At 41.8% G+C, this 13039-nt stretch overlaps 1 protein-coding gene across 6 annotated transcripts in view; it reads right to left on the bottom strand.

The window, feature by feature from the left end:
* Positions 1 to 13039, bottom strand: part of mlst8 (MTOR associated protein, LST8 homolog (S. cerevisiae)) — a 72382-nt gene that overhangs the window by 19994 nt on the left and 39349 nt on the right. For all 6 annotated transcript variants that reach the window (XM_059979869.1, XM_059979868.1, XM_059979864.1 and 3 more), the window contains exon 7: positions 5235 to 5359. In XM_059979869.1, coding sequence (XP_059835852.1) covers positions 5235 to 5359 — 125 coding nt within the window. The remainder of the gene's footprint in view (positions 1 to 5234; positions 5360 to 13039) is intronic.

Here is a 13039-nt window from a genome sequence, read left to right as displayed (position 1 = left end):
TTTGAACTCTAGTAAGGATTTTTCCATTTCTGCATTTCCTGGATCCGCACTTCCTTGTCATTTGCCTAGACTAATTGTTAATCCTCTTACTAGACATACAAACCCCATTTCCAGAAAAGTTGGGATATTTTCTAAAATGCAATAAAAACAAAAATCTGTGATATGTTAATTCACGTGAACCTTTATTTAACTGACAAAAATACAAAGAAAAGATTTGCAATAGTTTTACTGACCAACTTAATTGTATTTTGTAAATATACACAAATTTAGAATTTGATGGCTGCAACTATTGAAAATCTTTTCTTTGTACTTTTGTCAGTTAAATAAGGGTTCACGTGAATTAACATATCACAGATTTTATTTTTATTGCATTTTGGAAAATATCCTAACTTTTCTGGAAATGGGACTTGTACTTTGAGAATATGGGCTCAGTTCAGAAGATATAATGGCCTTCAAGGTTTCTCTCTTTCTAGTCTTTAAATAACCATCTTTTTCGACCTTCTATGCAAGATTTAACCACGACTGGTACAGAAAGGGCATTAGGCGCTTTGAAGATCTTTTCATTGATAATCGTTTTGCAATTTTTGAACAGTGTAAACAGTCTGCAAAGTTTAGCCTACCTAATACTCATTTCTTTAGATATCTTCAAGATAGATACTTTATTAACCCTTTAATATCAAACTTTCCTGAGATGCCTGAGAAAGACGTTGTGGGCTTGTTTCTTTGTATAAAGCCATTGGGCAAAGTTTTAATATCTATTTGCGATAAGTTAGCAACCTTGAGGCGTGCCCCCTTTGATAAAATCAGAACTGCCTGGAAGCATGATTTAAATATTTCTCTGTCAGATGAGGTTTGAGATTCAGTGCTTAAATCAGTTAACTCTACCTCTTTATGTGGTCGCCACTGCCTTTTGTAGTTCCAGGTTGTTCCTAGGGCTCATATGTCTAAACCTAAATTATTGTGGTTTTATCCTGATATTAGTCCCTTTTGTGATAAGCGTAAAGGGGCTTCTCTTATTCATATGTATTGAGCCTGTCCTAGTTTAGAGAAATTTTGGAGTGATGTTTTTTAACTTTATAACCATATAACAATCACAGCATGGAAACAGGCCATCTCGGCCCTCCTAGTCCGTGCCGAACTCTTAATCTCACCTAGTCCCACCTACCCGCACTTAGCCCATAACCCTCCACTCCTTTCCTGTCCATATACCTATCCAATTTTACCTTAAATGACACAACTGAACTGGCCTCTACTACTTCTACAGGAAGCTCATTCCACACAGCTATCACTCTCTGAGTAAAGAAATACCCCCTCGTGTTTCCCTTAAACTTCTGCCCCCTAACTCTCAAATCATGTCCTCTCATTTGAATCTCCCCTACTCTCAATGGAAACAGCCTATTCACGTCAACTCTATCTATCCCTCTCAAAATTTTAAATACCTCTATCAAATCCCCCCTCAACCTTCTACGCTCCAATGAATAGAGACCTAACTTGTTCAACCTTTCTCTGTAACTTAAGTGCAGAAACCCAGGTAACATCCTAGTAAATTGTCTCTGCACTCTCTCTAATTTATTGATATCTTTCCTATAATTCAGTGACCAGAACTGTACACAATATTCCAAATCTGGCCTTACCAATGCCTTGTACAATTTTAACATTACATCCCAACTTCTGTACTCAATGGTCTGATTTATAAAGGCCAGCGTTCCAAAAGCCTTCTTCACCACCCTATCTACATGAGACTCCACCTTCAGGGAACTATGCACTGTTATTCCTAGATCTCTCTGTTCCACTGCATTCCTCAATGCCCTACCATTTACCCTGTATGTTCTGTTTGGATTATTCCTGCCAAAATGTAGAACCTCACACTTCTCAGCATTAAGCTCCATCTGCCAACGTTCAGCCCATTCTTCTAACCGGCATAAATCTCCCTGCAAGCTATGAAAACCCATCTCATTATCCACAACATCTCCTACCTTAGTATCATCGGCATACTTACTAATCCAATTTACCACCCCATCATCCAGATTAGTTATGTATATTACAAACAACATTGGGCCCAAAACAGATCCCTGAGGCACCCCACTAGTCACTGGCCTCCATCCCGATAAACAATTATCCATCACTACTCTCTGGCATCTCCCATCTAGCCACTGTTGAATCCATTTTATTACTCCAGCATTACTACCTAACGACTGAACCTTCTTAACTAACCTTCCATGTGGAACTTTGTCAAAGGCCTTGCTGAAGTCCATATAGACTACATCCACTGCCTTACCCTCAACATTCCTCGTAACTCCTTCAAAAAATTCAATAAGGTTTGTCAAACATGACCTTCCACGCACAAATCCATGCTGGCTACTCCTAATCAGATCCTGTCTATCCAGATAATTATAAATACTATCTCTAAGAATACTTTCCATTAATTTACCCACCACTGATGTCAAACTGACAGGTCTATAATTGCTAGGCTTACTTCTAGAACCCTTTTTAAACAATAGAACCACATGAGCAATACGCCAATCCTCCGGAACAATCCCCGTTTCTAATGACATCTTAAAGATCTCCGTCAGAGCTCCTGCTATCTCTACACAAATTTCCCTCAAAGTCCTAGGGAAAATCCTGTCAGGACCCAGAGATTTATCCACTTTTAAATTTCTTAAAAGCTCCAGTACTTCCACCTCTTTAATTGTCATAGGTTCCATAACTTCCTTACTTGTTTCCCACACCTTACACAATTTAATATCCTTCTCCTTAGTGAATACCGAAGAGAAGAAATCATTCAAAATCTCTCCCATCTCTCTCGGCTCCACACATAGCTGACCACCCTGATTCTCTAAGGGACCAATTTTATCCCTCACTATCCTCTTGCTTTTAATATAACTGTAGAAACCTTTCGGATTTACTTTCACCTTATTTGCCCAACCAACCTCGTATCTTCTTTTAGCTTTTCTAATCTCTTTCTTAAGATTCCTTTTACATTCTTTATATTCCTCGAGCAATTCCTTTACTCCATGCTGCCTATATCTATTGTAGACATCCCTCTTTTTCCGAACCAAGTTTCTAATATCCCTTGAAAACCATGGTGCTTTCAAACCTTTAACCTTTCCTTTCACCCTAACAGGAACATAAAGATTCTGTACCCTCATAATTTCACTCTTAAATGACCTCCATTTCTCTATTACATCCTTCCCATAAAACAACTTGACCCAATCCACTCTTTCTAAATCCCTTCGCATCTCCTCAAAGTTAGCCTTTCTCCAATCAAAAATCTCAACTCTAGGTCCAGTCCTGTCCTTCTCCATAATTATATTGAAGCTAATGCTATTGTGATCACTGGACCTGAAGTGCTCCCCAACACATACATCTGTCAGCTGTCGCATTCCCTAACAGGAGATCCAACACTGCCCCATCTCTAGTCAGTACTTCTATGTATTGTTGCAAAAAACTATCCTGCACACATTTCACAAACTCTAAACCATCCAGCCCTTTTACAGAATGAGCTTCCCAGTCTACGTGTGGAAAATTAAAATCTCCCACAATCACCACCTTGTGTTTACTACAAATATCTGCTATTTCCTTACACATTTGCTCTTCCAACTCATGCTCCCCATTAGGTGGCCTATAAAACACTCCTATCAGTGTTACTACACCTTTCCCATTCCTCAATTCCACCCAAATAGCCTCCCTAGAGCAGCTCTCTAATCTATCCTTCTAAAGCACCGCCATAAGATTTTCTCGGACAAGCAATGCAACACCTCCTCCTCTGGCCCCTCCTACTCTATCACACCTGAAGCAACTAAATCCAGGAATATTTAGTTGCCAATCACTCCCTTCCTGCAACCATGTTTCACTAATAGCTACAACATCATAATTCTCATACTCTTGGGTTTATCTTTATCTCATACTCTTGCCATTTAGAACCTAACCCTCTGATTGCTCCTTTTGGCACCTTGGGTGAAGTTGACATGCATTTGAGTCTGACTAAACATTGAACATTACCTTTTGCATCTCTTTTGGCTAGATGGTTAGTTCTTCTCAAGTGGAGAAATGTTGCCCACCCAATGTTGCTCAATGGCTCAGAGATATTATGTCCTATTTAGACCTTGAAAAAGATTCATTATTCACTTAATTCGGACATAAAAATTTCGTAAGGTGTGGGGACCTTTTCTCAAATATTTTCATAATTCCTCTTTAGATTAAAAGTTTATCCATTTTTTTTTTGTATTACAATCCCTTACTTTCAGCTTTTTTTTCTCTGGTTAAGTTTTATGTTTTTTTATGTGAAATACATTATAGTTTAGGTAGTAGGCATTATACTTTTTTATATTTACAGCTCTGTGGTGAAGAAAGCTCTGATTAACTTTTCTTTACATTGTAATGGTTGGCTTGAAGGTTTGTAGTGGGAGGGTGGGGAGGATACTAACTTAATATGATTTCATTTTGGGTGCTTTTTCTGTATTGTTATGAATTGCATATTTGATACGCTTGTTTAGCACTGTATAAATCTCAAATTTGTTGGCAGTTTTTTTTCTGTTGTAGTGTAGAAATTTATAAAAAATTTATAAAAATTAATTATTCTTCCTTGGGAGACGTAGACTAATTAGACATTCCGAATCCCACCACTCCTTACCCTGACTCCTCAGAAATGATAGAAACCTGCCTTTGAAATCTCTGCCCCAGCTGTGGGAAAATCGACTTGTGATTCAGCCTGCTCTGCCACCGCTGATCTGCATTAAAATGAGAGCTGAGCCCGCCATGTTATCAAACCTCTGCCCATAATTGCAACTTTAACAGTACTTAACAGGCAAATTAATAATTCATCTGGAGTACGAATATCTCCCCCACTGGTTCAATGTTTAGGGTAATCACACAGTATCCAATGATGGTTTTCCCATCAGTTCATCCTCCAATGATTTTCCCCTGGTAACCGACTCCAGACCCCATTCCAAGTCCACACTGTCTTGCAGACTATGACTACCCCAATTCTGGTATCTTCTTTCTCCATCTTATGCCAAACAAAAGCCCACAAAAACTTCTCTCAGCCCCACAAGAAAGAAAAAAAACATGCCTCTCATTGGATGGCGCTCATTCGAAAGCCCCCCCCCCCTTATCTCTAATCATAACCCAATGTGTGCTGCTACAGAGAAACCTTTACATTAGCAGTGAAACCTTACAGAGTACATCCACATCCCCAAACAAGACTAGAAAGCCATAAAAAGGAAAACACTTACGTGGAATCGGGGCTGAACTTACAGCGAAGAGCATAGCGTTTGTGAGCCGGAATTTTGGTCTTAGGAATGAGTTGAGTAACATCATCACCAATGCCCCCTGTCAGGTTCCATACATAGCAATTACCCTAGCAGTAATGAATGAAGAAAGTAGATAATGACCCAGAAATATCAGGGCAAAAATAAAAAGTAAAATGAAGGATTAGCTTTGTCACATATACATCAAAATATTGAAACGTAGAGTGACATACATCATATGCATCAATGACCAACACCGTCTAAGGATGTGATACGGGCAGCCCACAAATATTGTCATGCTTCTGGCACCAAGATAGCTTCCCCTCAAGTTACTAACCCATATGGAATGTGGGAAGAAAGCCACGCAGTCACTGGGAGAATGTACAAAATGCTTCAGGCAGCACCAGGAATTGGCACTGTCAAGCGCTACTCTAACTGCTACACTACCATGGCACCTGAGAATATCCCTGAAATTTGAAAGAGAAAACAAAGTGCCAGAAACACACAGCAGGTCAGTCAGTACCAGTGGGAAGAAAAAGACTCCCCTCAACCTCACCTTCTCCCCTCCAGCCTCCACATTCCACAGATCACTAGCTTCAACAAAATTCTCCCACAAGACATGTATCTCCCTCCCATCTCCGTAATCCAAATGTGAGTTTTCCTTTGTGATTACCTAGTCTACTCTTCTGTTCCTAGCAACCTTCCCTTCCCTTCGTCTTATGAACCAGGGGACTTAGAGAGATGGCTCAGATGCTCAGAGATTTCGGGTTGCAAGCAATCTGACTCAGGCTTCAGAAGAGCATTAAGTAAGCACACTGATATACTGCACAGGGACAAAGCAGATGACAAATGAAACAAAGAGCAGTTACAATGTGCAACTGCAGGTTATGCAGCAAGTCTCCATTTCATCAAAAAAAGTGAAATGCCACCAATGCAGTAGAGTTGGCTGTTATAAAAGCCAGTCTCACTCAAAGACATTTCTTCAGAAGGTCAAGGAAGACCATGATTCATACAAAGAGAGAGCTTTCCTTGGGGCTCTAGGTTCAAACAGACAAAGCTGGTGTACTACAGTTCAGTTGCAAAATGAGACAGTGATGTTCAAAATGGACACTGGGGCAGATATCACAGCCATCCCGGAATGTCTGTTCACAAAACTAATGAAGAAAACAGGCATTACACTAAATCCGACAAAAGCAGTGCTCATGGGATCAGGGAAACACAAGCTCAGTGTGAAAGGGATGTTTTCTACTTCCATCATAAAAATGAGAAACAGTTAAAAGAGGATATCTATGTTCAGAATATCTTCTCACCACTACTGGGACGACATGACATTGAAAAGATCAACCTCATTGCAAGGCTGGATTCACTAAACAAAGTTGAGTGGATAAGAACCCAGAGTTGTTCACGGGCTAAGGGTGCTGAAAGAAGAGTACCTTATCCAACTGAGGCCAGGAGCAATGCCCTACTCTCTGACCACAGTGAGGCGTATAACAGAGTGCATAAACCTACTAACTGGTGTGCAGGCATCGTTCCTGGTTCCCAAGCCAGCTGGCACAGTAAGGACCTGTGTTGCTCTAACAAAATTGAGTAAAACACAGAGGTTGGAGAAGTTCATTCTACCCTCTGTTGAGCACACATTGGGTATGCTGGGTGGAGCAAAGTTCTTCACCAAATCTGATCCATTTAGCTCCTGAGTCACAGAAGTTCACAACCTTGATCACACCACATGGAAGCTATCCTTCAAGAGACTCCCTTGTGGCATCTCATCAGCCCCTGAACTCTATCAGATGAGGATGAACCAAATTTTGGAGGGACTGGAAGGAGTAGTCTGCTACATGGATGATATACTCATCTTGGGAGGCTCAGATTAAGAACATGGCAAAAGAATGGAAGCTGCCTTGGTCAAACTGAAACAGACTGGAATCACCCTGAACAAAAATAAATGAGAATTTGCAAAGATGGAGGTGAAGTTCTTGGCCACCAACTATCCTCAGAGGGAGTGCAACCAGATTCAGACAAACTGGCAGGAGTTCATGGACAACCTATGAATGTATCAGAGATTCACAAATTCCTTGGCATAGTAAACCATCTGCAATTCATTCCCAATTTGGCACAGAAAACAAACCCACAGTGTGACCTCCTCTCTCAGAGAAAAGTTTGGACCTGGGATGCATTACAGGAGAAGTCATTCTCATCACTTAAATCAAAATTTAAATCTCCACCAACATTGGCGTTCTTTGATCCAAACAAAACAAACAAGGTCTCAGCAGACGCCTCTTCCTTTGGCCGAGGGGAATGCTCATGCAAAACTACAGTGGTGTATGGAAACCGGTGACATATGCATCAAGAACACTGACTCCTACTGAACAGCATCACGCCCAAATCGAAAAGGAGATGTTGGCTCTCATACGGGCTTGTGATCACTTTAGTGATATGCACTAATTTCCTATTTGAGACAGACCACAAGCCTCCTCACCTCAAAACACTTGGACGATTTAAATCTATGTCTGCAAATATTCAGAATGAGGTTTATTCAATACTGTTATGACAATGAACATGCCTTGGCAAAGTGTTCACAACACCACTCTATCCAGGACGTCATCCAAAAGTGAGTGGATGGAAGCCAACTCTGCCCTGATGGAAAATACCGACATCTACTTAGTTCAGGTATGTGAAGGCTTTCCAGCATCAGCGAAACTGGACGAAATTTATGTTGAGTTGAAAGGGGACTAAATCTATAACAAGGTCATGCAATACTGTGAGCATGGATGGCCAGCTGTTCCAAAAGGAGCTCATGAGCTCAGACCTTACTGGCTTGAAAGAGACACATTCGTCATTCTGGATGGTTTGCTGCTACAGGGCTCCAGATTCATCATACCTTCTTCTATGCATGCCAAAATCATCAGTTATTCCTCCAAGGACATGAAGGCATAGGTTTTTGCAAATAAAAAGGTGTGAGGCATTGTATCTTAAAGAAAAACTGTAATAACTCATTTATTGTACTCCAAATACTGAACACAAAAAGCATGGTAAAAGAACTTCATGTAATATGTCACCACGTCAGACCAGCCTCTTAAAGTGAACTCTAACTCAATGTCAGTGGTTGTGAATTACGTACGTTTCACCAATTACATTAGCCTACACTGGCCCCCCCCACCCCCTCCCACCCACCCAGAGTTCACCAAAACTGGCATTATGAGCATGTCTGGAGTTCGGATGAGCCGTCTGGCTTGGGTCCCATGTTACCTCTGGCTTGTCCAGAGGTGCATTGACATGCTATGGTCATGTTGTGATGGCAGGAGCATGGTAGCAAAATCTTCCAAATCTTGGCTGGCCAGTTTAAGGCGATCTACCAAAGTACAGTTGGGGTTATCCCTCGTACCTGTGATAAAAGTCTTTTCTCTTTGTACCAAAACAGAATGGGCCATCATAAGGGAGCCAAAGGGGATGTTGGTATGCGTCATTGCAAACTCATGACACAATTAGAGATATTGGTTGTTATGACGTTGTGGGCATTACTGAGTCGTGGCTGAAAGAAGGCCATAGTTGGGAGCTTAACACCAAAGGATGTACTTTGTATCAAAAGGACAGGCAGAAAGGCATAGATGGTGGTGTGGCTCTGTTGGTAAGAGATGGAATTACATCTTTAGAAAGAGGTGATGTAGGGTCAGAGAATGTTGTATCTTTGTGGGTGGAGTTAAGAAATTGCAAGGGGTAAAAAAAATTATGGGAATCATATATTGGCCTCCAAATAGTAGCCAAGGTGTGGGGTTGGGATTGCAAGGGGAGCTGGAAAGAGCATGTCATAAGGGCAATGTCACAATTGTAATGGGGACTTCAAAAAGGGGTGATACGCTGAACACCATGGTTCTGGGCTATTGCAGTCCAGAGGTTTAATATGAATTGGGGAACATGGTCAGAGGAAATATCAGATGGGGTGCCAAACCAGACAACCCTGCTGCTGATGAATGCTCGAGCCACGTCTGTGGCCATCGTCGATGTCAGAGGGAGGACCTCTGGCCACCTGGTGGTACGGTCCACCATGTTAAGGGGTGTGAAACTGCAGGACAAGGGAAGAGGACCAACAAGGTCCACGTTGACATGGCCCAACTGTCGCTCATGGACCTCATAAGGTGCCAATGGCACCTCAACATAATGGTTAATTTTTGTCCGCTTCACTCCAATCACATACATGCTTTCTATGGGTGTGCACACACACTTCAGTGCAACCAGATTCTGTGAGGCTTTCCCAGATGCAAGAACCCATGTATGGAGTCAAAAATAGATCACCTGGCACTGTGGGGTGAGGTTGACCAGTTGAAGCCTCACACAAGAGAGAAAACCCAGCTTCCCAGAACTTAATGTCAGCCAGCCGCAGGTCCAGGCTCTGCGTAAGCCTGGATCTTTGGGTCAGTAGCGTGGTTGGCTGCCAAGTAGGCATAGTCAACCCCATGTATATGGCTTCAACAGCTGACCACAAGAGGCAATCAGCCAAGTCATTATTTTTCCACTTGATATGTGGTGTATCAGTTGTGAACTCTGATATATAAGCCAGGTAGCATTGCTGCCATGCAGACCAAGGGTCCAATATTTTTGCCATTGAGGGGTTTGTGTTCAACAAAATGGTGATCCTCCAGAAGAAAGCAAAAATGACGGACAGCTAGATAGAGACCGAGAAGCTCACAGTCAAATGTGCTGTACTTCCTTCCCTTTGGGTGAACAGATCTGCCAACTGAAGGTGGCGAACAGATGCCACACACCTCCAGCCAACTGTTCGTGCACAACAGTCATAGCATAGTCTGAAGCTCAGTAGTAATGGTTGGGGACTGGGACTGTCAGTAGGATCACGTTGGGAAGAGACTGTAGTCTGCTATCCAAAATAGCAGCTAACTTTGACAGGAGGGGCTTTGGACCTTCTATGGAGATGCAATGGCCAAGAAAGTCAATGGTTGACAACTCAAACTGGCATATAGCAGCATTAATAATCAACCCATGTTGGCTTAATCACATGAAAAGTAGGGGGAGATGAGATGTGTTCAGACTTGGATGCACTGGTGACAAGTATGTCATCCAGGTAAACAAAAAGAAAATCCAAGTCTTTTAATAGAGTCCATCAGCCATTGGAAAGTCTGTGCTGTTGTTTTCAGTCCAAATAGCATGTGCAGAAACTCAAAAAAGCAAAACAGGGTTATCATAGTCGCTTTGGGAATGTCATCTGAGCCTGATGGTAGCCCCGAGCAAGATCAACTTTGGAAAAAAATTAACTTTCCAGCTAACATGCCAAAACGTCTTAGATGTGTGGAACCAGGTACTGTTTGAGGGTGGTGGCCTCGTTAAGACAGTGGTAATCCCCAAATGGGTGTCAACTACCGTCGGACTTAGGGACCATATGGTTGGGCAAAGCCCAGGGGTTATTCGACCAGTGTACAATGCCAAGTCTTTTCATGTTGGGAATTCATCCAGATGCCGAGTAAACTCACATCTGGTGGTGCATGCACTTGACAGAGTTGTTGTGGGGAACTTACTGGGGGAGCAGTCCCTGACATCCACAAGCCGGCAGTTCTTAAGATCGACTAACAGCCCTTGGGCACACAGGGTATCTGCACCAGGCAAAGATCCAGCCACTTTAACCAAGATTCCTAACATTCATACCAAAGGGATCATGATAAAAAAAAACAGGCCAGTGTCATTTGTTTTACAGTCACAGGCATGCACGTGTTGGTGATTTGCTGACCAGGCTTATTGAGGCAGGGAAAGGAGGAGGAATTATGTATCTCTGCCTGGCTTAGTCTAGACTATCTGCCATTTTAGTAAGCTTCCTAAAGTCCATCACGGGTGCATTAGTGAGGTCTATGCAAACTTGATCAGGCATTTGTTGCATGAAGAGTCTTTAAAAATAAAAGGAGGATGGTTTCTCACTGTTACCATCAGACAGGAAGTACCGGAGCCTAAAGGCACACACTCAGCGATTCAGGAACAGCTTCTTCCCCTCTGCCATCCAATTTCTAAATGGACATTGAACCTGTGAACACTACCTCACTTTTTGAACATATATTATTTTTGATTTTTTGCACGATTTTTAATCTATTCAATATACGTATACTGTAGTCCTGACGAAGGGTCTCAGCCCGAAACGTCGACAGTGCTTCTCCCTATAGATGCTGCCTGGCCTGCTGTGTTCCACCAGCATTTTGTGTGTGTTGTTGTACATATACTGTAATTTATTTAGTTATTTTTCTATATTATGTATTGTATTGAACTGCACCTGCTAAGTTAACAAATTTCATGATACCTGCTGGTGATAATAACCTGGATTCTGATTTCCCAGAAGAGACAGAATGCAGTCCAGTAGCTCCAGTGCTTTATCGTTGCAGAGGCTGGGCAAAGTTTGTCGCGCTCAGACTCTGAAAGTACAAAAGTCTATAGAAGGTGAGTTATCAGTGATCAGTATTTATCATCCTCAGGTGGGTGTTCTAGTAGCGTTCTAGTAGACTCACCACTCTCGTAGCCATGGAGCTACAGTCCATCAGAGCGTAAATGGGCTGGAGACCAAGACAAGCCTGCCTATTCTTCCTTCCCTTCTTTAGGTCTAATGGACTTAGACAAAGTGAAAAATTTAGAGACAACACAGCATGAGAAAACAAAGAGCATGCATGATCTCAAACACAAAACAAAATTTAGTCAGTGCTCAGGAGTAGTGAAGTTGTTTGGATTACAGAACAATTCACCAAAGTAACAAGAGTCCGGCAGCATGCATGACGATTGTTTGTGATCACCACATCACAAGGTGAAATCTGGCGGAACAGGCGTGCGATCGTGTGACTTCTAAGTCCACGAAAAGTAGAGAAAGAAAGAGAGTAGCCTGATCCTTATGAAGAGTATTTCTTACTTGAGGTGGCCACACTTGTTCAAGAATCTTCATTTGCTCCAACACTTCCACGAACTATACCAGATATGGTCGTTTATCTGTCCCACCACAGAGATGTACTGTACTCTCTATTCTAACATCTTCGAGCAAATGACCAAAGAGGGAGCATAATCCTTTCACTTTGCCAGAGTGTTCAGATAGATTGCCCTGACCTCCATTAGATTTTTAAAAAAGGGTTCTAATGTTGAAAGTATAAGGAATTCTTTTTATGCTCATGTAAGGAGCGCAAGTTATGTGATATGAGTAAAGTGAACTGAATTGTGTAATTCAGTAACTATATTTTCAATGCAGTTCTATAGACAAGAAGAACTTAACCTAGTTTTTCTTTTTTCCCCCAAGTAGTTTCACAAACACAAGAAAATCTGCAAATGCGCAAATCCAAAGCAACACACACAAAATGCTGGAGGAACTCAGCAGGCCAGCCAGCATCTATGGAAAAGAGCAAACAGTTGATGTTTCAGGCCGAGACCCTGTCCTGATGAAGAGTTTCAGCCCAAAAGGTCAACTGTTTACTCTTTTTCACTGATGCTGCCTGGCCTGTTGAATTCCTCCAGCATTTTGTGTATGTTCTGGTAGTTAATGGATTAATCCTAAGCCACTCAGTTCGCCGCTCCCACATGGGAGTAGTTCATATATTGTACAAGCAGTGTTATCAATAAAGTTCAGTTGAATAGTCTGCATGATGTGTTTCTCTGCATTCTTCCTCAATATCAAACACAATCCCCGCAATACAGATGTTCCCTTTCTTCTATCCATAATGCCTTACCTCTGCAAATTTAAACTAATTTTCTTTGTCTTTCTTTATAAGAACTGATGAAGTAGTCTTTAACCAACCATATTACCTGTTCCACTTGCACAGATG

The sequence above is a fragment of the Hypanus sabinus genome, chromosome 9 (assembly GCF_030144855.1).
Source record: "Hypanus sabinus isolate sHypSab1 chromosome 9, sHypSab1.hap1, whole genome shotgun sequence".
Taxonomy (NCBI): Eukaryota; Metazoa; Chordata; class Chondrichthyes; order Myliobatiformes; family Dasyatidae; genus Hypanus; species Hypanus sabinus.
Note: the sequence above shows the minus strand (reverse complement) of the source record. Positions and strands in the feature narration are given on the sequence as shown.